The sequence below is a fragment of the Trachurus trachurus genome (genome assembly GCF_905171665.1).
Source record: "Trachurus trachurus genome assembly, chromosome: 2".
Taxonomy (NCBI): Eukaryota; Metazoa; Chordata; class Actinopteri; order Carangiformes; family Carangidae; genus Trachurus; species Trachurus trachurus.
Window position 1 is genome coordinate 8851835 of NC_139914.1, and position 24878 is coordinate 8876712.

The window sequence follows — 24878 nt, forward strand, 5'->3', positions numbered from 1 at the left end:
CTTGAATCCGCCCTTTATAGCCTACATGCGCGTTCACAGATTCACAGCAAGACAAGCCGGGGTTGAGTTACCGAGCTGATAACTAGCGGCGCGGTACCGCTGATCCAGAGTGACATTGTTGTGGATATGTTCAGCTGGATAGGCTGAGAGTAAGGCCTCTGTTCGGGAAAGAGCTCCGTTCACAGTAAGTTTAAAGTGTGTGTGTGTGTGTGTGTGTCCCATAGACTGTAGGGGTGGCCACGTGTTGCTCCTGTGACGTCCTAGTTGTTACTTCCGGTGTTAATTATGCTGCTTACACCTCTATACAGTCTATGCTTTACACTTGTGCTGTTGTGTGTTTAATCTAAAGATGTTATCTGCTTTAAAGGCCCCATGCTGTGCACTTTTCTCTGGGTTTATTTACCTGCTGATATCCCTAACAAAATGTATCATTGGTTTTGAGTACCAGTGATCTGCTTAATATCGTTTATATTGCCCCTTTCTGTTGCCTCTTTCTGGAGTTCTAACAGGCACAGGTCATTTGGCCAATCAGAAGAGAGAATGAGAACCTCTCCTCTGATTGGCTGACTGTTTTAGAGTGGCATGTGGTCGGGCCAATCACAGGCAAGTAACTGAAACCTAAGCTGCATTCATACAAATTGAAAAAAAACAACTGGTCACGGTGGGCGGAGTTACCTTGTGTGTGACATCACAGAAAGGAGGAAGTGCTATCTGCTCGTCTCAAATAGAATGTTCCTACAGATGGGCGGTGTGTGTCTCTCCGTTTATGACCAATTTGATGCATGGGGCAGTATATACGTGGCCCAGAGACCTCCCCAAGCACCAAAAAATAACCAAAATCACATTTTTCATGCCATGGGGCCTTTAAATCTTGAACACTGCTGCGGTTGGCCTATCTGTGTCTGTGTCTATGTCTGCAGACTGAATGTAATGTGCTGTGTTAACCGCTCCTGTTTTCTCTCTGTTCATTTTCTATTAATATTATAATCACAACTCACTGCATTAAAAATTTAGGCCTGACGCGTGTGGACATACAGATGTTACTGGTTCAAAATTGCGGGGTTTTTCCTGCACTGCAGGATCGCGTGATCGCGTGACTTTTCACCACAACTGTTTTCCTCTAGGTGGCAGCACCGTACTAAATACTGCTCAGACGTTTTGGGGACAATGCTGACAGCCTGATAGCCGCGATTAGGAGTGGCGCTGTTCATGATACAGAATACAAGAGGATGAAAGGAGAACTAGCTGCAGACAGTAAATAATATAGTAGCCTAGTTTTTCAATGACAAAATGTAACGACGGCAGCTACAGTAGACTATAGCCCACGTCTCACTCTCTTTTTTCGGTCATCTGTCTCGTCATCTCCAAAATGTGTTTTTAAAATGAGCCAACTACAGTACTGTGCAGTAGTGCCGCAGATTTCTCACTCCGCACCTTGTTTGAGAGTGCAGCTGGATGATTTCTTGTGAATGAACGGGTCTGTGTCACTTTGGGGCTGGGCGATAAAACATAGGATAAATAACTTTCCCTCGATAGAAGACGCGGCCGATACAAAGTCGTTTCATTCATCCATTTTTTGACAGACAACACAAACAGCCAGTGATAATGAGAGTGGTGACACCGTCAGCCATGCAGCCGGCCTGGACTTTTTATTTTTAATTATGAAGGATCATCTGCTCAAGGCAAAGATGATAGCATCAACAAAACACGGCGTAACACATGCGGCTGTATGGGACAGGCTTTTATTTAATTCAGAACAAACCGCTTAGCAAAAATGGAAAATATAGTCTATAATAATTAATTGATCTGTTGTTTGGCCACTGTTTGAAAATAACCCGAATTATGAGCAAATAATCTGATCCAGAACATCAGTCATAATCAGACTTCTTCTAAATAAACCTAAACATTAAATAACTGGGTCAGGTCGGACCATGGGGTTATTTTTTCTCTTCTTCTTCACAGGAGAGACTCTGCCCTTTATACATGTGCGTTCAGATTAACAATAAGACAAGCCATGGTTGAGTTTATTGAGTTTTAGCTGCTCAATCTCATTGTTTCAAAGAAAAGGGATTGATTTTTATAACGAAATGAAACGAAAACAATATTATATTGATACATTGTTGTAAAAAAAATCCAAAAGAAACGAAAATGAACTAAAGAAAATAACTTTCACACACACACATTAAAACAGTGCGATTGGTTGAAAGCTGATAATTAGCCATGTGCTTATAAGCTGATTGGCCGAAACCAAGAACAAAGCCGCGTGAATGGCCAATCGCCATGTGTTAACATTTCCATATTCCGCACATTCTGTGACAAACTGTAAACTGTTTTCTTGTCTGTAACAACATCTATTGCACGTCTGTCCGTCCTGGGTGAGGGATCCCTCCTCTGTTGCTCACCCTGAGGTTTCTCCTGTTTTTCCCTGTTAAAAGGGTTTCCATGGAGTTTTTCCTCAGTCGATGTGAGGGTCTAAGTACCACATTAACATCTCTATTCATATAACGCCCATCGAAACAGCTGATTTACATGTCGGCCGTTAAGGCAAGGCAAGGCAAGGCAATTTTATTTGTATAGCCCGTTTTTACAAACAGTTTGTCTCAAAGGGCTTTACATGGCATCATAGCAACATCCTCTGTCCTTAGACCCTCACATCGACTGAGGAAAAACTCCATGGAAACCCTTTTAACAGGGAAAAACAGGAGAAACCTCAGGGTGAGCAACAGAGGAGGGATCCCTCACCCAGGACGGACAGACGTGCAATAGATGTTGTTACAGACAAGAAAACAGTTTACAGTTTGTCACAGAATGTGCGGAATATGGAAATGTTAACACATGGCGATTGGCCATTCACGCGGCTTTGTTCTTGGTTTCGGCCAATCAGCTTATAAGCACATGGCTAATTATCAGCTTTCAACCAATCGCACTGTTTTAATGTGTGTGTGTGAAAGTTATTTTCTTTAGTTCATTTTCGTTTCTTTTGGATTTTTTTTTACAACAATGTATCAATATAATATTGTTTTCGTTTCATTTCGTTATAAAAATCAATCCCTTTTCTTTGAAACAATGAGATTGAGCAGCTAAAACTCAATAAACTCAACCATGGCTTGTCTTATTGTTAATCTGAACGCACATGTATAAAGGGCAGAGTCTCTCCTGTGAAGAAGAAGAGAAAAAATAACCCCATGGTCCGACCTGACCCAGTTATTTAATGTTTAGGTTTATTTAGAAGAAGTCTGATTATGACTGCTGTTCTGGATCAGATTATTTGCTCATAATTCGGGTTATTTTCAAACAGTGGCCAAACAACAGATCAATTAATTATTATAGACTATATTTTCCATTTTTGCTAAGCGGTTTGTTCTGAATTAAATAAAAGCCTGTCCCATACAGCCGCGTGTGTTACGCCGTGTTTTGTTGATGCTATCATCTTTGCCTTGCGCAGATGATCCTTCATAATTAAAAATAAAAAGTCCAGGCCGGCTGCATGGCTGACGGTGTCACTTTGTATCGGCCGCGTCTTCTATCGAGGGAAAGTTATTTATCCTATGTTTTATCGCCCAGCCCCAAAGTGACACAGACCCGTTCATTCACAAGAAATCATCCAGCTGCACTCTCAAACAAGGTGCGGACACTGCGGAGTGAGAAATCTGCGGCACTACTGCACAGTACTGTAGTTGGCTCATTTTAAAAACACATTTTGGAGATGACGAGACAGATGACCGAAAAAAGAGAGTGAGACGTGGGCTATAGTCTACTGTAGCTGCCGTCGTTACATTTTGTCATTGAAAAACTAGGCTACTATATTATTTACTGTCTGCAGCTAGTTCTCCTTTCATCCTCTTGTATTCTGTATCATGAACAGCGCCACTCCTAATCGCGGCGATATGTGATACATAATCATCAAGTCATAAAGCAAGACAGGCTTTATCATATTACAATAGTTTCTGTGATTTAGGCAGTGTATACAGTAGTTAGTTCTAGTTTAATAGCCTAGAGTTTAAGCTGTGGATTACTGCACAGATCACTGAGTCATCCGCCTGTCGTCCTCCGTTCTCACAGATGCCACCTGGCGGTTGTTTTGGCACATTGAGGCTTTTCATTAAAACCTCTTGTCTCGCCAAAGAAAAAAAATGCATGAGTCTTGTGCCGTCTCGCGTGGACCACGCGTGAAGTCCGCAAATTTGAACCAGTAACATCTGTATTAAACCTGTGATCAATATGTAACCTCAGTCAATATGCATCAGTGTCGCATGAATATTAATAGCATATTATCAAGAATATGTATCCTAATGCATGCCGACTCCCTTGTGAAATTCATACCCCTCCTTTTATAACTTGTGGTCTGACTGGCAGTGGGTCATTCTGTCTTCTGTGTCTCTAGTGTAGAATCAGTTGACAACACTTCAGAAATGGATGGATACTAAAGGACGTTCAGCCTGAATAAATGATTTTACAGCCAGCTGAGATCCCTGTACAGATGCACTCACCTTCCCTGTGAGCTAACAAGGCAGGCGGCACATTTTCTAATATTGAAAGCCCACGTACATCTGTCTGTACCGCTGCAACACACAGTGCTGACAAGTACAGAACCAAGGCGCTGGAATCGGAGCTCTTTGAAGCATTAATACTACCACAGTGTTTTTGACTACCAAAGGGGAAGTCTTTGATGACACAGAAATACTTAACATCCATTTATCTTCATCATCGCACACAAAACCAGTAGATAACGGAAGCTTTTACATTATTTGTCTGTCTACCAGTGGCTGCTTCATCCAGGATGACAGATGTTGCTCTGCTACTTTGCCCTTCCTGGTTTTATGGCTGAGCTCACATCTCAAAAACAAATATTAAGCAAGGAATCAAGGTGCTGTGATAAAGAGAAAGGAGGGGGTTTAATATTCGAGGTGTCAGAGTGAGGTGTGGTGGTAGGATAGAGGCTGCAGATGGGATGGATAGATCATAGCTGTTTCCTGAGCTCATGCTCTTTACATGAAGGGAGGAAGGAGGGAAGTGGTTATTATACCAACCACCCTCTGTTGTCTGTGGAAATGTATTTCCACTGAAAAGCGTGAGTGAATTTTTTCTTTTTCTATTTCCTGCTGTGCCAGAGTCACGGTCAATTGAACTCTAAATGATCAATTTGGAAGCAAAGAGCCAGTGATCAATGCCCTAATGGTGGTGGAAATACCAATGTTCTCTCTGTTGTGATGTAAAGGCGCTGAAACTGCCACTGACAGCCTGTCTTTCAGCTCTGCTCATCGGTGTGTCTGTACGTGTGTGTGTGTGTGTGTGTGTGTGGGTATGGAAGAAGTTGGCACACAGCATGGAGATTTCAGATTTTTTATGGCGAGAACATGCTGTGAAAAAAAAAGGGAAAGCAGGAACACGTGCGTGCACACAAGCGTTGTTGGAGAGAGAGAGAGAGAGAAAGTCCATGAGGGACAAATTTACATCACTGTGCTGCTTTTTTTTCTTTTTTTTTTATTGAACACATTTCCTGCCAGAAACTGCTTTGATTGTTTCTGTATATCGCAGCCTAATCAGTCAAAAAACAGAAAAAAATAGAATAAAAAATAATAAATTAATAAATAAAAACACACTGCAGGCTGTTGCCAGGTTTGTGCTTTGATATTCTTATGAAGCCAAACACCACGGAGGAAGAAACTACAAGATTTCACTGATCAATACGGCGCTAGATCACAAACATGACACACAGGATCCTTCAAGTCACTCACCAATTGGAAAATAAACTAGAACAGAGCCTCCTTCATGAGGCACGGCCATTTTTTCTTTCTTTTCTTTAGTTTTTTTTTCTCAGTTCTACTACTGATCCTTGGTGAAATTTAAGAAACATTTTCACGGCTTTGAGGACGTCCAAAGCACCTGCTAATGAATAAATACATCTCACAACTGCGGTTTCGTTTAAAAAAAACAACAAAAAGAAAAAGAACATAAATAGAAAATGTTTATGTTGCCATGACAAATACATCCATCATAAATATTAAGACACCGTTCGGCAGTCCATCGAAGCGTCATGAGGCCATGAGGGCAGGAGGTTTTTGGCAGATTCACAGAGGCCGAGGCGCGATGGAGGAGGGAGGAGAGTAAAGCACGACGAGCCAGTTCCCACGTCCTCCTCCTCACCACCGCACCACCTGACTGCTGTAGTCCTCTGTGGTGGCGGCCACCTCCTGCAGCACCTTCACCTCCACCCCGTCCTCCTCGTCCTCGTCCTGGTCCTCTCCTCCTCCTCCTCCTCCTCCTCCGAGCCGCCACAGCTCGGCCAGGTAGGTCCTGTGCAGCCGCTGCCTGTGCTGCCTCTCCTGCCTCCTCCTCAGCCGCTCCTCCTGGTGCTGCCTCTGCCGGTTGTACTGGTAGCGGCGCAGGAACAGCTCCTTGGCGTACTCGTACAGCTCCACGTCGAGGGCGTTCAGGCCCTCGATGCGCCACCGCACCTTCTCGCTGATGCCGACGCTGGCGGCGCGCGTGCTGTTGATCTGCGTGAAGGCCCGGATGAAGCGCAGGCCGAACGTCCGCTCGAACAGGTACTGCGTCTTGCGCTGGAACTCGGTCAGGCCGTAGAAGGCCATGTTGCGCAGGTTGGCCTTGGCGCTGGCGAGCAGCACCTGGCCTCTCTCCAGCGCGCTCATGGACGACACGTTGTAGCAGCCCACCAGGCTGAGGTCGGCCAGCATGCGGACTTGGCGGTTGTTGGCGAGGTTGGACGGGCAGTTCATGAAGTCCGTGAGGGGCACGCCGGTCCAGTCCTCTCCGCTGTAGCAGGCCGGGAGCTCGTCCTGAGTGGGCGGGCGGCCGTCGCACATGTGGAGCGCTGTTTTCCACGTGGCGCCACGCTGCACGTGTTTCCACTCGCTGAGGTAGCGTGACACGGGGTCACGTAGCATGGTGATGTAGTAGAAGTTCCTGCAGAGACAAATGAAGACAATGATTGTTGTTAGCTCAAAGACATTTCTGTGTTGTTTCCAGAGAGGATCAGGTCGCTACATCCAGGAAACAGGATGTGTAGTGCTGTTACTCAGACCAAGCATCAGTGGTTTTGCATGACTTTCCCTCTAAAACAACAAACGTTCTGTTATTATCTCATAGTGTGGTGAATGTGCAGGTCACAACTTGTCCACCAGAGTGTTTTGGAGTTGTTGGATTGTGTATTTGATGAGTTTGATGAGGGAAACCAAGAAATCCCATTAGCCTCCATAGCTTAGCTCTGAGCAGCTCACGGCTCTGCTCCGCCGTTCGAAAAATAGCTTGCACCGACAATTAAGGTTAACAAACCTACTCCTAAAATGGCCAATTTGCCAAAATGTTGAACTATCCCTTTAATTAAGGTAAAAATCTTGCATAGTTCCTCTTTAACATATGAACACTTGAGGATATGGCTGCTTGACTGACAGTTGGGTTTGTGATAATTTTTTGGGACCTGTGTGAGTGACGTCCGTCTTTAATAAATAATAATTAGCTTCAGTCTGACATAACATTCTGCAAAAACACATCTGTCCATCTGCTCCTCCTTCCAATCTAGAGTCTATTTCAGGAAGATAAAATTGTCTATTAATCTAGTTGTAGATTATATCAATTTCTTTCTCATAGCTGTTCATTACCTTCTTCCCTTTGCATGATTAATATGGTTCTTTTTTCAGTCCTATAGCCTCACACTTCAACCAAATTACTGCAATGTACAGTGTGAAGTCGACGCTGTCCCTGTGAGTGTAGTTAATGACACTGCACTTGAAGACAAGACCACGAGCTGCACCGGAGGAAGATGAAACTATAAATCAAATCCTTTTTTTTCTCTCCTTCTTTTTTCCCCCCCCTACATCCTGCTGCAGTTAAAACAGAAATATGAGCGAGAAAAACATCAGAGCACCGGACGTCTTCAGAGCGCTCTGCAGGTGTGATTAGGCTGTAAATGAAAAACATCAGCGAGTGCGTCGTGTGAGGGTGGTGGATAATGACACAGAAAGCAATGCAAACCAAACACAGAGCATTTAATATCCAGCAGACGTGAAATTATTTTTATTTTTGCCGCACTCAATTTGCTCCCGTCTACCTCTGGTAATAAGTTTGTTTGTCGAGTTTTTCCTTTCGTGTTTCTGATCTGCCACAAACAACGCTTCAAAAATGAAATAAGAAATCGCTGTAACCCAAACCGCAAACCGCTGCCCTTTCAGCTAACACACACACACACACAGCTTTGTGCTTTGTGAGTTCAGTGATGACCGGCATCTCGGCGAGGTGACAGAGGAAGCCGGCGCTGGGAGACTTTCAGCCATTTTCAAAAAAAAAAGAAAAAAGTTTGTCAAAAGGAAAAAAAAAAAAACAACACAGATAAAAGGGAAATTGAAAACGTTCATCTTGTGTGCAAAGACCAGCATGACCTTACAGTGTCTGACAGAAAAACCCAATATCAAGGCCAGATAAAAAGCCCAACATTTTTATTTCTCCCTCTCCCGCAGTTTACTTTCTGGAAGCTTTCAGGCAACAGCTAAATAAAGAATTCGCATTCAAGGATGTTTTTACATCCAAACAGCTCTGCAATCCTCTTTAAAACCCCGTTACATGACGGCTCAGTTCTCAATACCTGATGCCTGATGTCTCCTCATACAGCTTGTTGATGCTCCTTTCCTCAACTACCTGGTGTGCAGCAGGCCTTTCCATTTGATTTCCCTTCCCTGTGTGAGGAAGCCTCGGTAGACTTGGTTTGGCTGAGCTGAGCAGAGACCGCTGTGATGAGCTGGACCAGTTCCCAAAATCAGATCCCTGGTGGGTTTGTGGGTTTCCTTTTGTGCAACAACACACACTGGAGCACAGTCGGTACCTGTGACTAGATGAGGGCGACACCTGCACGTTTCACCTAATGGAACACATACTGTTGTCTTGAATAAGCCTCCGACCCGTCCACAGCTACGTCTGTGACGACTCCAGGTCAGAATATCTGTAGGTGTGAAGCGACGGCAGCTGGACTGAGACGTGAAACGCTCACACGCCTCCACAGTCGGTGCGTTTACATGCACAGCTAAGTGGAGCTGTGGGCTCAGTGTGTCCAGTTACAGACATAATTCAGTGTCATGTAAATGTACTGATTCATATTAAGGCCTGGCATCAAGGAGGATGACTGCTGACTGATTAATGGACCTTGTTTTTCACTTTATTAAAAAAAGAAAAACCCTTTCAGTTTGATATTACTTCTGTAACTGTAACTTTTTTCTTTCTTTCTTTTTTTGTAGAAAAAACATGTTTTCCCACTGAGGTTGATAAAAAGTGGTGAGGAAATTGTTCTTTTTTCTGAACAATTTCAATTACAATCCCAGTTTGAGTCCTGCCTCACTGAGCTTTTGCAAGTTTCTGACTCGTTATAGCTTAAGAAAAGAAACTTTATTTTTTATATATATATAAAGTATCGCTTTTGTAAAAGGCTTCACAGGAGCTGACCACAGAAAAGAAACCGAACAACTCATGCTGGCACCTCCATTAGTCCCCTATTTCTAAATCTACTGTGTTATTAGAAATAAAAAGCAGCCACCAACCTCGAGTATTTACAGTGCGGCTCTAATTGTTTCAGGGTTCACTGCTAAACTGAGAAATGTGATTAGATGAGGCTGCAAGTTGTGTTACTGAGGAAAAACAGCAAACAGCCCAACAGACTTAAAAAGGTCCAACAATTTAGCAATTATTGCCAGATGGCAGATATCAATCAACTGTGATGTATATTTAAGTGAGTGCCGTGATGATATCATGGCAGAACACGCCCGCCGACAGGCACACCACCCAGAGATAATGGCCATCCACAGTGGAGGGCTAAGTGAATTACCCTGCCATCTCCGCCGGGTTTCGGACGGACAGCACGAGATGGATGGACACACACGAGCGCCTCACAGAAGCGGCCTTTGTTGTACTTCCTGGAAAAGGGCTCACTCTTTTTCCTCCTCCCCGGCCGGGCCCCTATCATCTAACCGCGAGACAGCAGGATCGATAAACGTCCGTGCAACCCCACCTTTCTGCGTCTGTGCTTTTATTGACAAGGAGCAGCAAATGTCAAAGCGCTCCTCTTACTTCTTGTCAGGGACAGCGGCCGGGTCAGATGATGAAGGTCAGGAATAATTACTTGTTGGATGAATTGCTCAAGTTTTTCTCTGGCACTTTTCAAAAGAGCGTCTATTAAAGTAGAATATTACTACAGCATCACCAGTAGGCGGCGCTAAATTGATCCAATTGTCTAAAAGTGATGGCAGTATTGGATTATTTCTGTGTGCTTGTTTAGACATGACACAAAATTAGTTAATTAGTTGGTTAATTTTACTGGTTTAAGTCATATTAATAATCCATAAGAAGATTTATTATTATTATTATTATTATTATTATTATCACAGTGTAGTTTTAGATCCCCAGGTATAAAACCAAATCCTGTAAGTGTTGGATGGATGGTGGTGGTGGGTCCAGGTGGTGGTGGGCGGGACTTTGGGTGACTGCTTTGTTGTGACATCACAAAGTCACAGGAAGTCCTGACGGCTGTTTTAAAGGGGACATGTTATGGAAATATCACTTTTTGAAGGCTCTTTGACATATATTTGGGTGTCTGTTTTGCCTTTTGACAAATAATTTGTAATTTTCAGGCTCTAATCCATGTGGTTTTATGAGCTGCTCCTTTAAGACTTTAAGAAACTAAGAGTTTCTGAACACAGGCTGCATTTCTCTGTGGACTGAGGCTTTGATGTTTACAGAATTAAAGGGGATGCTGGTCGCTTTTTTGCTGTTTTGCTGATTTTTTTCGGCAAAGAGACCCTAACAATTAGTAAGTTAATTAAAATCCTGCACAGTTCCTCTTTAATATAGAACCTAGAGCTGCTTTATAATCAAAATATACTTTATACAATAACAGTGGAGTTACATTTTACATTATGACACATGACCCGGACCGTAACAGGATACTGTGAAACCGTGCTCTAAACTGTTGAAGAGGTTTTTCTGAACTAAGACAACTCTACTTTAGCATCCATCCCTCTAAAAAAAAAACACGACTGTCATCCTCCCCAGTTTATTCCATGCCGGTGCTTATAAGCTCTTTGCTAATGTTCTCAAGGGCTTTCAAGTCTTTCAGGCCTGAAAGGGACGTTTTCAGTGTTCTCTCACACACCTGATTGATCGAGCCAAAATCTAATGCTGCCCGACAGCTTGAGTGAACATCCAGATGCTGCAGCCACTCTGTCGTACAGTACAAAAGCACAACTGCTGTCAACACACAAGTGCCAGTGTGTGCATGTGTGTGTGATCAAGCAAAGGTTGTTCGGTGTATAGGTGTTGTATCAGCTTGTTGCGTTTTGCGGCAGATCAATCCGACACCTCGTTCGTGCCCTTCTTCTGTCCCCCTTTCTCCACACAGACCAGACCAACCCGCAGGCGCTATTGATCGGCTGCCGTCCGTCCGTCCGTGTCCCTGATTGTCTCTCTCTCACTCACACTCTCTCTCACTCTCTCAATCACCATCAAAAAGCTACAGAGGAGGAAACTCGCAGCGAAAGATCAATATCTGTCTTGTTAATTCACTCACTACCATCAAGGACACCGTCAGTCTCATGATAAAAGCCCCTAATGGAAACTATTTACGCCGCCGAAGAAGCAGCCCATACAAATCTGGATCGACAACAATCTCGTTTATTTAATCTCGGTGAAAATTGAAAATACACCACGTTGCTTTTTAGTCGAGGCGTTTCTGAAGAATGCTTTCACCGCTCCGACTCGAATCTCGATGCTGGTCCAATAAGTGCTCGCAGTGAAATATCACATTCAGGAGCCGTTTTTAGAAAAAATACAAAAAAATATTGGCACATGTTGGGAGAAGGAGCACCTTTGGACTCAGGCGCCAGAAGTGCACATCGATTTCACACAGAAATCAGGGTGTTAATAATGGGCCCAGTTGGAGAAAATCCACTTGAAGGGTGTTTCTGCTTTCACAAGGTACTATCACCTCCAAGAAAAGAAAAATCTCACTCTTTTTGTCATAGGCTACATCTTATTAGTAAAAATTCTCTCTATCTCTCTAACATTACGTTAACCTTTGAAATCATGTTCCCTTTGTTTATAAGAGGTTAACTTATATTAGGCCTCCCGTGTGGCGTTAAGTCCAATTGGAGGTCACTGTGACTCGTTATCGGAAAGTAAAAGATACATCACCAAATATAAAACCACCAAACAGATGCTGAATGAATGTAAATGGATGCTGAACTAGTTAAAGCAGAAGTAAGCGATATTTTTGTGTTAATATAAGTCTTAAATAGTTATATCTTCCGACAGCAATCACTTACATAGAGTGTTTGGACCGAAACACGGGTCTGTCAGTCACTCTGCTCTGAGCCGAGGAGAAAACATTTATCGTATCCTACAGTTTTTATCCAATGAGGAGAGAGAACGGCATGCAGGGCTGTGTGTGCAGCCAAGGAACGCCGTGAATGTGGTGACGTAGGGACGAGGACTGTTATGGTGCGTTCAAGGAAACTCGTAATTCGTGTTTTTCTGACCTGTGAAGTCGTACCAGTTCGATCTGGTACGAGTTCACGGGTCTGAAGTTACGAGTGGCCGTTATAGTGACTTTCACAGGTAAAACAGGTCGGAAAAACACGAGTGGGTTGCCTGGAACGCTACAAAGTCGTAAGTCGTGACTTGAAGCTGTAATTTACGGTTTCAAAAGCCTGCCTGGAACGCAGCATTAGCCAAAACTACCGGATCGCTTACTTCTGCTTTAATACACTTGAAGAATTCCTTTTTTGAGTTTTTCTAAATTCAAGGCTACTCACTGCTGGCTCTTTGCACATTCTTTCTTTAGTCTGAAATACTTAAGATGAAGGGAAATATGTTGTCAATTCAATTCAGATTCACAAGGCCCAGATTCAAATCGATATTTCAGTTTAAATACTAGTTTTTCTCGGTTATGACAGAGATTTTCTCAAAACTAATGCCCCAAATTGTACAAAGATGGAACTTCTCTAACCTGGTCCATTATTAAAAATTGACCCAAAACATTACATTATGTTAATGCGCATTTATTTCTTCAACATGACCCACCATAGAAGTAAAGAAGAGTGAACATGCACACATTTCAGCAGTGAATGGACACAACAACAGTAAAGTGTGATCTCATCCGGTTATGATCAATATCAGATTTTTCAAATAATTATCGATACGAATCAGAAAATCTTTTTTTTTTTACCCAGCCCTACTGACTTAATGACATACTACTAAAGCACTGGTGTTGGGTTGAGTCTCTTCTCACTGGTTTGAAGCAGCCTGGTCTCAGTTTGATAAAGGTGAGGTGGCACCAATCAGAAACAGGAAGCGATAACAGAAACTGGTGCAGGTGGTTGTTTTTTTGGGATCGATCCACACCCACACATTAGATTGACTTTAACTAAGCTTAAACTTGAGTAAATGATGACTTAGAATTAAACATTAATGGCACGAGGGGCTGTGACTGCTTTGTTGTGACATCACAAAGTAACAGAAGGCCTCACAGCTCATTTCAAGCCTTAGTTTCTAATACCTAAAACCTGTTCCTGTGTTTTAATTAAAAAAGACATATAAATCTACAGTAGCTTCAAACAATATGGGACCTTTTGCCATCTTGACTGCAGGTGATTTGGCTCACTAATGACAAACAGGAGCAGCTATAAAAACACAGCAGGGAGCTCAGAGTCCTCCCCAAACCAGTGGCAATTAGACAGATGAAAGAGAGTTGTTAGCGGGCAGGCAGCGATCAAGTCTGGGCCTGTTTGTGTTATCGTCAAGATCATCAAGTGAAGCTGCTAGACTGAGTGTGTGTGTGTGTGGGGAGGGGAGGGGGCTCCTCATCATATCAGTCTCTAAACCAGCAGGTCAAGCAGGACCCACTTCCACTCATCTGAGTCTCTCTCTCTCGTTCTTGTACAAATTTAATCTCCGTGTGCCAATTAGAGGGCGAAACGATCCCGGTCTCCATCTGTGCACAGCAGGTTCAATGTCCAACAGACACACACACACAAAAACAGACGATCTAGATCTGAGGGTAATGGACTCTACCCTCCAAAACAGGCCGGCACGATATCGGCAAAACGTCCGATACGCAATGACGATATGATGCAATAAATAAAAAAAATAGGCAAATATTCAGGTGTCCACGGTTGCACTTGAAATTGCTGTTTCACATTGGTGTTGCAGTTTATTTAGAACCAAAAATATAAAAGCAGATTATGCGTTTACAGCAAATGCATTGTGTATTGGTTTATTTTGTTACTTTTAGTAGTAGGAATAAGTGTAAATCAACCCCAGGCTGCACTTTTAGGTGAATTTGGTAAGATTAAAAACCAAAAACATGTCAGGATGTCAGGCTAGGATGATGATTATGACAGATTAGAAAAATTAAATCATTTAATACTGCGTAAATGATCAATTATCAGTGTTATAATTGATATTTTCATGCTTTGGGCCCCCTGGAGGCTTGGACCGGTGCTGCACACGGTGTAGCTCAGGTTACAGGTATGAAAAACTCACTCATCATCACATTTCAGGCAACCTTTACAATGTGCGTTATCGTGCGTGTTGACATCGCGATGACCGGGAAAATCAGATTAAATCGCGCAGCCCCGACGCCAAAACATAACCCAGTTGAAGGGACGGGGTTCAGGTGAGACTCCTTGACGAATCACACGCCACAGACGGCACGGATTAAGAGGCAGAGAGGCGAGGAAGAGAAGTGATGAGCGAGGAGAGGAGACTGGCGCCGCACTGTGATCTTCGCCCGGTCGCTCATATGAGATGCTATTTTGGGCAATAAAGAGAGAAAGCCCCAGGGAAGCTGCTTCCTGCTCGGCGTGGAGACGAGAGGGGACCGAGAAACGCTCTCTGAAAAGATGAAGTGTCCTGGGCAAGCAAGGGGTGTGAAGATGTGGCTTTACTGAAAACTCTCTGCAGATTGTTTCAGTTCAAAACGAAAAAAAAAGAAAGAAATTTCATCTGTGCATTATAAATATTTCATCTAGACACCAAAATCTGTGTCTGTGTTTATTCAGTTCCAGCTCCATCGCAGGTAGATGCGTCCTCCTTCTGCAGTTCCTAGAGTTCATCGGCTCTTAAACACACCCACAACTAGCTGACAAACATCCACACACACACAGACACACACTGACACACACAGACAAACAACCTGGCGTGTGCAGCTTTAGTAGCTTTTGCGTCTTAGCCTTAACCTTTGCTTGACATCTTAATCTTTGCAGCTTTGCGAGGTGTCAGCTCGTCCTCCAGGTCCATGTAGATACGGGAAGGATAAATGGGAGACGGCGCGCTACAAAAGGTCACGTCTACCCACACACACAACACAAACTACGGAGGGATTTCTGAAAGGCGGTCCACTTTTTAGCTGGATGTGAAGGTTGCTTTGAACAGAGACCTGCATGTTTTCCTCGCAGCGTTCTGACATTGGGGGTCTTTTGAAAGTTGTGAGTGGTTTCCAGCTTGCATCTGCCCGTCTATTACCACTCTGTCTGTCTACAAGGCTGCTAATATAAGAGATATAGAAACACTGGTTCTGTGACAACCCGGTAATGTTCAATCTGCTCTAGTTCTCACACGGTTGAACGGTTCGTACCCTCCGTCTGATGGCGCCCGAATAGAAACTGTGAGGCATATTTATCTGTTTTTATTTTTATTTTTTGTAAGAAAGAAATCTTCAATCCAGTCGACAGGTTTCTGTATAAATCTGGATTTCTGGATTAATCGCAGCGCTCCCCCTTCTTCCTCCTCCCTTGTACAATAAGACCTGTCTTCGACTGCCCCTAATCCCCGCGCTCTGTGGAGATTACCAAGATCCTCTGAATAAAATCTCACATTTCCCACAAGAATACGAGACGTTGCTCTCGGCGTCGCGAAGGGACGGCTTCGACTCACCCAGACACAACTACACAGTTCATTTACAGTGATCTCTTTAACTTCATCCTATATTTAACTTTACATTTAACCACAGCTCTACAGGCTCTTTCCCTAGATGTCGGTTCGTTTGTGTTCCTACAGTGGAAGTAGTTTTTATGAACTGTTTTTCATTCATTTTAGTTTTATTTTTGTAGTTATTTCTCATTTTATGAATCCTTAGGTTTGCCTACCAGTGCATATATCTGTGTAGGAGTACTGCGATATAAGAGAGCGTAGGTGCTATATACAAAATAAAGAGTATAACATTTTTTTTCTAATAATAATATGCTTATTTAAGGTGCATTCTGAAATTTCACCTAAAAGTCGAAGATCCATAACTTTTTGTGAGTCGTTGTATGAAGCCAGAGCTAGCTTGACTCCACAGTGAAATGCATCCTTCAAGTAAAAGATGCAACTTTCAACATTTATTGACCGAATAACTGGCATCCACAGCCCTGAAAGATTGATTAACAAACCTTAGAAGACTTTTCTTTTCTTTTTAAGTCAATTTAGGGTCCATATAACCCAACTGAGTAACAACGTCCATATTTCATACACCAAAATATAAAAGCCTCTTATAAAAGAGACATACAAATTGAAGTTAAGCTCTGTTTTCTATGAGATGAGAGAGATGTAAAGGCAGGCAGGCGTGAATATGATAAAATGTGATATAAATAATCCCAACAGACGTCAATCTGCAGCCTGGTGAAGAAACACCATGTCATCAGTGTGAGGAGACACATACTAACAAATGAAGACACCAAACACACACACACACACACACAAAAAAAATGCTGCGTCACCGCCGTGGCCTCTTTCACCCAGGTTTGTGTAATGACAGGAAGTCACTGCTGCAACATCTAAAACCCAACACCAGCACCTCCACCTGAGGGAGACGTTCATGTTCCAGCAGCCTACATCACAACAACAGCAGCAGCAAAAGACTCTCCCAAAAGACCCACACAACAACCTTTATACTAAATATAAAAGTCTAGTGTCAGGAACTGCACATACATTCTTCCACCTACGTGAAGTGACGAATCAAGTCAAACTAAAGCAGGACGGGGTCCACTCCACCTGTTTTAGCATCGTAAAGTCCGTTTATATAAGACTTAAAGTTATAGGATTATGCCAATTCCATATATTAACAGATATTTTGCTTGCATTAGTCAACTTTTAGCAAACAAATAAGTAACATTCAACTAAATTCAGAGTCTATTCTTTTACTCCTGGCCACCGAAGGTCACTTTTTTGTTGATATTCAGCTTTTTCTTCTCGTCACATTCAGTTTTTTTGTATTCGTCAGCAGCTTGACATCCCTTGACGTATGAGCTGAAAGAGTGGCATTAAAGTAAAAAGAAACGGTGACAGTAAACAAGCTGTTTCTTTAAAAAAAAAAAAACGCCTTAAGCGTTAACAAATATACTCTCTGCTTTAAACTTGAGCACATTTTCTCAATAATGTACATCCTCCTTTTCTGAAATCTCTGCATATGGCTCTCTTTAGCTGAGGATTTACACTGACTCACTGTGGCTGCAAAGGCAGATTAATGTCAAAAACTTGCAACCAGATGGGTTTTTTTCCTTCTCTCCTCCATATAGTCTGCTACATACTTATGTGAAACATGGTTCAGCAAGAGGAAATAGATAATCATATATCTAGAGAGCTACATTTTGATAGAAGCAGCTTTTTCACTGCAATTCCCCTGCATATTTTTGCATATTTTCCAAGCCCATAATGCCATCACCATCATCAGTAATAGGGCGCCATCGCCAAATTAATAGCTAAAAACCACCTTAACTGTGTCCAGAATGAACTGGGCTAATTAGACGCAGGCGGCACCGTGCTCCAGCCGGCCTGCATTCTTTGCTCTAATCTGAAATAATGAGGTCAGTAATAAGGTTACACTCTCTGACTGCTCAGTGTGAGGCCGGCTGCCAAGGACGGACCGGGCAGCCGGGTCTGACGTCTGGTCCTCTGTAGCCTGCTGCTGCTGCTGCTGCTGCTGCTGCTGCGACGTGAATACTGGAGCGCCATGCTGCGAGCAAAGTTGTGAAGTGTGCGTGTCGGGGAGGGGCGGATGGGTCAGTATAGGTTAATGCAAATTACACTACTTATGCTAAGTCAGGAGTGGAGGGGGGGAATCCTACAGGAGGTGAATTACAAGGATGTGTCGTGTGTTTGTAGTTGTGTTTTCCATTTCCAATGCTCATTTTCTTATTGTCTTCATTTTTTTTAATCTAGGAACTTTCTACAGTTAATGCGTCGTGAAAAGATGCATTAAAAAGAACACGACAACATGTCCACGCCTCGCACACTGCAGGGTTTTTGTTGAGCTTCATGCATCTACTGGTGTTTTTTTTTCTTACGCTGGCCCGGGTGTGTAGGAGAGAGGTGACTTCAAGGTGACTATGAATTGCTCAAAAGCAGACAGATGGTTGCTTCTGTATTTAGAAAAAAAAAAAAAAAAAAAAGAAGTAAAATAAAACCAACAGTTATGAAATGTGCAAAAAAAAACACAGATCCATCATTTCCCCAAAGGACAGAAAACATGACGAATCCACGCAGAAGTCGTCGTCTGTTACTGATCCGAACATCACGACGGTTTTGTGCCTAACGAGACGTGGGTTCAATTTACACCGAAGAATTTCTGAGTCTCACTTCACCTCATTTCACGAACCCCCCCCCTCCTCCCCCCGAGACCCAGATATATTTCATCATCAGGGGACTGACTGAGAGCAGGGAGATGAGGAGGTTAGAGTGAAGTGGGACTGTGACACATATTATTACAGACTGTGTTGACCAGCTATGCTTTTAAAGAGTGGTGGCTGTAGTTCTCTTGTGTTCAGGCTTCTACATGAGACGTATCTAGGAAATGTGGGATGATTCATGGGGGAAGGAAGAAGAACAAGAATCTACTAAACTAATCTTTGCTTTATGTCCCTTTTTTCTGCTGCTTTCCAGTTTTTATATAACACTATGACCTGTTTTTATTCCTTTTTATTGACTTTCTCTGGGGCTGAATCTCTCAGTGACATCTTATAGGCGCATATACCGTCGGTTTTTCACCCTGATCATGTCTCAGTGTCAAGATAAAGGTCGTTTGCACGCGGTTTATTCTGTTGACAATTATTGTCCAGTCGTCCTTTGTCGGAGGGTTTTGGCTGCAGCCGTTGGTTGTGTGATTGCTTCTTTAATAGCAGCCAAGAGGGTTTTTTTTTTTTTTTTTTTTTTTTGAAAGAGGCATTCATCCTGAGCCATGAGTTTGCCCAGGAGTAATGTGACAACAGGACAGAGCAATCACATTTGAGTCCAAATAATTTGATTACTTATTTACCGATCTCTTGCCAGCGTGAAAAAGTATAGGGCAAACAGAATAACAGAAAATATAAAAAAATTCCTTCAGCTTCCACCATTCATCCTCCTCTATGAATAATTTCATTTATGGAGTCAGAAAATATCCTGCTATGCTCCTCCACTGGTTTCCAACAGGTTTTTGTCCTTGGCTGAGGGACAGTAGAGGAGTCTGTCGATCAATAATCACTAGACAAGATCGAGGTGTCGTTGGAGGGATAAGATGGCAGCAATGCAAATATTAGATTGATTCTCACTGTTACCTTGAAGATTAACCTTCAGATTAATATAAGAAGCAAAGAGAAACAGGCAACAACAAGCTGTGATGTGACTTTATCATCTCATTGTCTCATCTTCCTCTGCTGTGGTTTAATGGTCTAGTAGTCTTAACCACACGAGACACTGAAGGGAACACCAGGGACCCAAGGACACCTGCTTCAAATTACAGAGACCAAACCAACGACCTCAGCTTTAATGGAGGACCTGCAGCACCCAGCTGTTTAAAGGCATCTGGAAACGTGAATTCATTTGTAGATTTTTGGACAAATTATGGTTCAGATGCAAACTTATCGTAGCCACAGCTGCAGATTCTTTGTAAGGTGTCACAAACTCTAGCTTTAAAAGGATTTTTACCTTAATTATGCTCCATTTTGACCTTAAAGGACAATTCCAGGCGAATTCAACTCGGGGGTGTATTTTCCTATCATTTTAGGTCTAAAATAAGGAATCTGAAGATTTTCAGTTTAATCGCAAAGTCTCCCAGAGTCTCGCGCGAGACCCAAGTTGCCGTGCGCGGTGTGTTCAGGTGCAGTCGGAGCTACCGTTTGTGTCATAAACACAGGAATATCAACTCTTGACTTGCTTCATTTTTTTCCACAAACAGCGTCAGGTGGCTACTCAAACATGCGCCGAGAAGTTTTTTTTACTTGAAGCAAGTAAAGAGTTGATATTCCTGTGTTTATGACACAAACGGTAGCTCCCACTGCACCTGAACACACCGCACACGGCAACTGGGTCTTGCGCGAGACTCCGGGAGACTTTGAATTAGATCGAGTTTTACAAACATGACGGCTTGCTTGAAGTAAATAAACTTCTCGGTGCATGTTTGAGTCGCCATCTGACGATGTCTGTGGAAAAAAATTGCAGCTTTGAGGGCTGGAAACAGCCTAAACAGAGGAACTTACATCCACTCCCATTCATTGCTGCCGTGGCGATGCGGGGACAGACACAACTACCGCAAAACAGGAGCGATTAAACTGAAAATCTTCAGATTCCTTATTTTAGACCTAAAATGATAGGAAAATACACCCCCGAGTTGAATTCGCCTGGAATTGTCCTTTAATTAAACAGCTTCGGAGTAATTGTGATGGTTAAATATATGATTTGTAACTAGTTCCATGGAGAATGGAGGCTCTCTGCCTTCCACCTAGCGTCTCTTGGCTGAAAACCAACACAAACGCGCTCCGTAACCCATAATCTCTTGTTTATGACAGATAAGACTACACAAATATACACATGGTAACATCCACCGCTCCATGGATTGATTTCTTTGCCGGCTTCGTTGAAAACAAATGCACACGGAGGAGAGGAGGGTTAGCAACACAGAGGAGGAGACACCAGACTTGGAGACTTCCTCTTTAATTTTTTGCGTAAAGATTCTCTGAAAGTTATTTGTAGGAACGGCGGATGCTCTTTGCTCAAGAGTCAAATAAAGAAGTGTAGGGTCTGAGGGCTGAGATAAGACTCTCAGGAAACTACATCACACCACTGCTGGATGTAGCCTTGAGGGAAGAGTGGGCGTCTTTCGTTCCCATGATGCTTTATCCCTGACTGTCTGCGCTCCTATTGCTGTACTGTGACTTGTATAAGACCAGTCATCCTTTCATATCAACGTGTTGTTACTAAGTTGGATTGTCTTTGGCAGTCAAACTAGGAACAAAGGTTGTAAGTGCTTTATGAAACACATGAAATGGGATCAGAGATCTCGAAGATTATATCTCGACTGCAGGTACCAAGTGGAGTATAAAGCCACGGGGTTTTTATGTAGGCTACATGTGTGCATTAGGGAAAATCAGCTCTAGTACTTTTTAACCTCTCTGGAATCAGGACAAACAAATGGAAACAAATCTACTGGAGCAAAGTGATCTTAAAAGAAAGCAGTGAATATCGTATTAAGCTGAGCTGAGCAGTAACATGACGTAGCAGCTTGTGTGTGCGCCGTCACAGTCCATGATGGAGGAGCTACAACACCTGAAGTGACAGGACATGTATGAGGCTTTCTGGTCTGATAAAACCACGACATGAAACCTTATGGCAATCTCCGCTTAATTGTTCATCTATTATCTATATGTTATTTTTAACCAGGCGTTTTCCTCAGGGAAGAAGAACTTCATGTGACAGATTTAAGGCAGTTGAACGAGCGATGACTCACAACTTGCCTGAAAAATTCACAGCTATAGATTAAGTTATGAGTCACAGTAGCATTTGGCTCAAATCTGTTTCCTCTACATGCACGGCGTGCACTGCACACTGCGTCTGGGTTATATCTGACCAACTGTGCACGCAAGACGTCAATGAGCTCATCGATGACTAAATGATACCTCAGGAAGATTTGCACTGCGGCATCAAACGCGTTGTTGGCGTGACAGATTTGCAAAAGGGGGCAGGGGCTCAGGAGGAAGGGGCCGTGACCTCTGACCGCGCATTACGCCGCGGCGATCGATAAAGGCATCACATTCTCAGGGAGTACTTTATACGGCGGGCGCAGTTAGTATCGTGTTATCTCCGATTTCTCTGCTGCTGTGGTGAGCCACAGAGAAATCCCTCTCAGACAACAGTCAGACAACACTCCCAGAGTTTATTCAGCACACATTAACTCAGAGTGGAAACATGACACTGTAATCAACACTCCCCTTGTCAAAATAATCAATCCACATATCAAATCATCCGATAATAGCACTCAAACTGCTGCACGGTTCATATTTAGTCCTTTGTTTTAAAAAAAATAAATAAAAAAAGAAGCCGACTGGTGTCAGTAATCAGCCTGGAAGACAGCAAACTGCCAGCGTTAATGAGCGCCGGTTTTTCAACGAGTCTTATATTGAGTTGACAAGTGTTGACTGGAGTGTTGTTGATTCACTCTCAGCGATGATATGGCTCCGAGGCGCCGCTTCAAAACCACCTGAAAGTGTTACATTAAGTCTGATGGCTGCCACTGAAGACAGCTAATGGATTGGAAGGATCCTTAAGGCACTCCCGGTCCTGGTCCTGGTCCTATAGCCCCCCCCCCCCCCCCCCCCCCTCCCCCTCCCCGCCCCCTCCGCATGTTCTCTGTAGCATATGGAGATTTGCTCTCTGAACTAACCCAGCGAGGCAAATTGGCTTCAACACGCAGGCGGCACACCTCAGAGGACCCTGCCCTTCTTAAGTGATTTACTCCCTTAAGCCTCGCTGCTCTGGTTCTGTAATTACAGGAAATTGAAACAGACCTTAAGTGACAAGAGCGTGTGGGGGGGTGGGGAGTGTAACACTACTTCTGCCGCTGGTGCTAACATGATGCCATGTGGTGTCTGTGTTAACACGCACAGCCCCACATGTTATAGGCCATTATGAACACATGGTTGGCAAAATCCAGTTACCATTGAGTAACAATAACTTGTCAGAAAACTGTAGCGATAAAAAAGGTCCAAGGTTGTGACGTCAGCTTGTTTAAACTGCTCGACAACCCAGCAGCCAAACGTTCAGTTACTGAGTGAGTGAATAACTGCGTTGGTACACACAATGAACAATGAATGTGTGAACGAACGAATGAATGTTGTCACTCTTGTTGATTTATTTATTTAATATAATTCACTTTTCTTATTTGTTCACCCAAGGAGTGAGTGATGAGTCAGTGGGTGAAAAATGTGGGTTGTATGTGGTTGAATCAAGTACTGTGTGAGTGAGTGAATGAATGAATGGATGGATGGATGAATAAATTGATGGATTGGTGGATGGATGGATGGATGGATGAATGGATGAATAAATGGGTGTATGGATGGATAAATCAATCAATGAATGGATGGATGGATGGATGGATGATGGATGAATGAATGGATGGATGTATGGGTGGAGGGATGGATGGATGGATGAATGAATCAATGAATGGATGGATGGATGGATCCCACATTAAATGAATAAGAGACTTCACATTAAGAAAATGAGTTAATCAGCGATGAGCTTGCAAGACCAAGTGAAAGACTGACTATGAATGAATGAATTGATGGATGGATGGATGGATGAATGAATGAATGAATGAATGAATGAATTGATGGATGAATGAATTAATGAATGAATGGGTGGATGGATGGATGGATGGATGGATGGATGGATGGATGGATGGATGGATGGATGGATGGATGGATGGATGAAAGTCTGTTACAAAGTTAAAACGGAGTTTTCACACCTGTCACATGCAGGTGCCACTCACCTCTTGCCCTTCCTCGCGCTCTTCTTGTCCCTCTTGTTCATCACCACGGGGACGCAGCTCGTGAGCTCGGTCCAGTCCGCGTGCAAGCCGCAGCTCCATCCAGTCGAAAACCGCGAGAAGAGCCAGGACTCGGCTCTGCCCGGCCGGTGGCAGGTGCACTTCCTCTGGCCGGCCAGGCAGTCGCACGGCTGCTCCAGCTGGATGTTCTTCACCAGGTGGCGGCCGAACGTGGTGCCGCCGGTCTTCTGGATGTGGAGGAACACCATCACGTCGTCCCCGCGGATGTTGAAGTCCACGTGCCGGTCCAGGTCCCGCTCCGTGAAGTTAAACCGGGATGTGATTTTGGACGGGAGGTCCTCGTCCGCCTCCGGCTCCGTGTAAACCAGCTCGAACCCGGACGAGTAGCGCTGGAACAGCCCGTTGCTGCTGGCGTCGCTCCTGAAGTAGCAGGTGTTGCTGTCCGCCGGACACACGTACTGATACCCGATCATCAAGAACAGCACCGCCGCGATGGGGATGAAGATGAGTCTGTTGAACTTCTCCTCCATGGTGGGAATAAAAAAAAACAGAATAATAACTGTAAATCACGCCGTCGGCTCAAACGGTAACGTGATGTCCGAGTCCTTCTCCTCCTCCCCCGGGCTCATCCTGCACCTGTCCGCTCCTGTCACTCACTTAAAAGTCCCGCGAGCAGGTAAGACCCATGCAGTAGGTAGCCTATCCGACCGGCCTCGTCCCGCACGAGAACAGGGTCCACTTTTCTAAACTTGCAGCTGACACCAGATGCTATTCAGTGATATATCCTCCAGGTCATTAGGTTTGATATTTTCCCTTTAAATGTGACAGGTGTAATGTCATAGCCGAGCTCGTGCAGTAGTGCAACACCTTTGGAGGCGGCAGCGCGAGGCGGCACATCACCCCCTCACGAGGAAGCGGTCGGGCTCGGGTGTCCTGCCAAAGACAACTGCTGATCGGTATCTGAGCCAGAGCGAGCACAGACAAGCCGGATACACTCAACACGGCCGCTTCCTGTCGAGACTTTCAGAATAAAATCACTTCCGCTTAGTTAATCCAGCCTCCTCCCTCCCATCAGGGAGAAGGT

General features: G+C 43.7%; 1 protein-coding gene across 1 annotated transcript; it reads right to left on the reverse strand.

Annotated features, from left to right (window-relative positions):
• Positions 1–6143: 6143 nt before the first annotated feature.
• Positions 6144–24666, reverse strand: LOC310996632 (heparan-sulfate 6-O-sulfotransferase 3-B-like; the record flags this gene model as incomplete). The annotated part of the gene is made up of 2 exons (XM_083986063.1): positions 23777–24666; positions 6144–6927 (listed from the first exon to the last, which is right to left on the reverse strand). The coding sequence occupies exons 1-2, from the start codon at positions 24322–24324 to the stop codon at positions 6144–6146; spliced, it is 1332 nt and encodes a 443-aa protein (XP_083842189.1). The 5' UTR covers positions 24325–24666.
• Between the last annotated feature and the right edge of the window lie 212 nt (positions 24667–24878).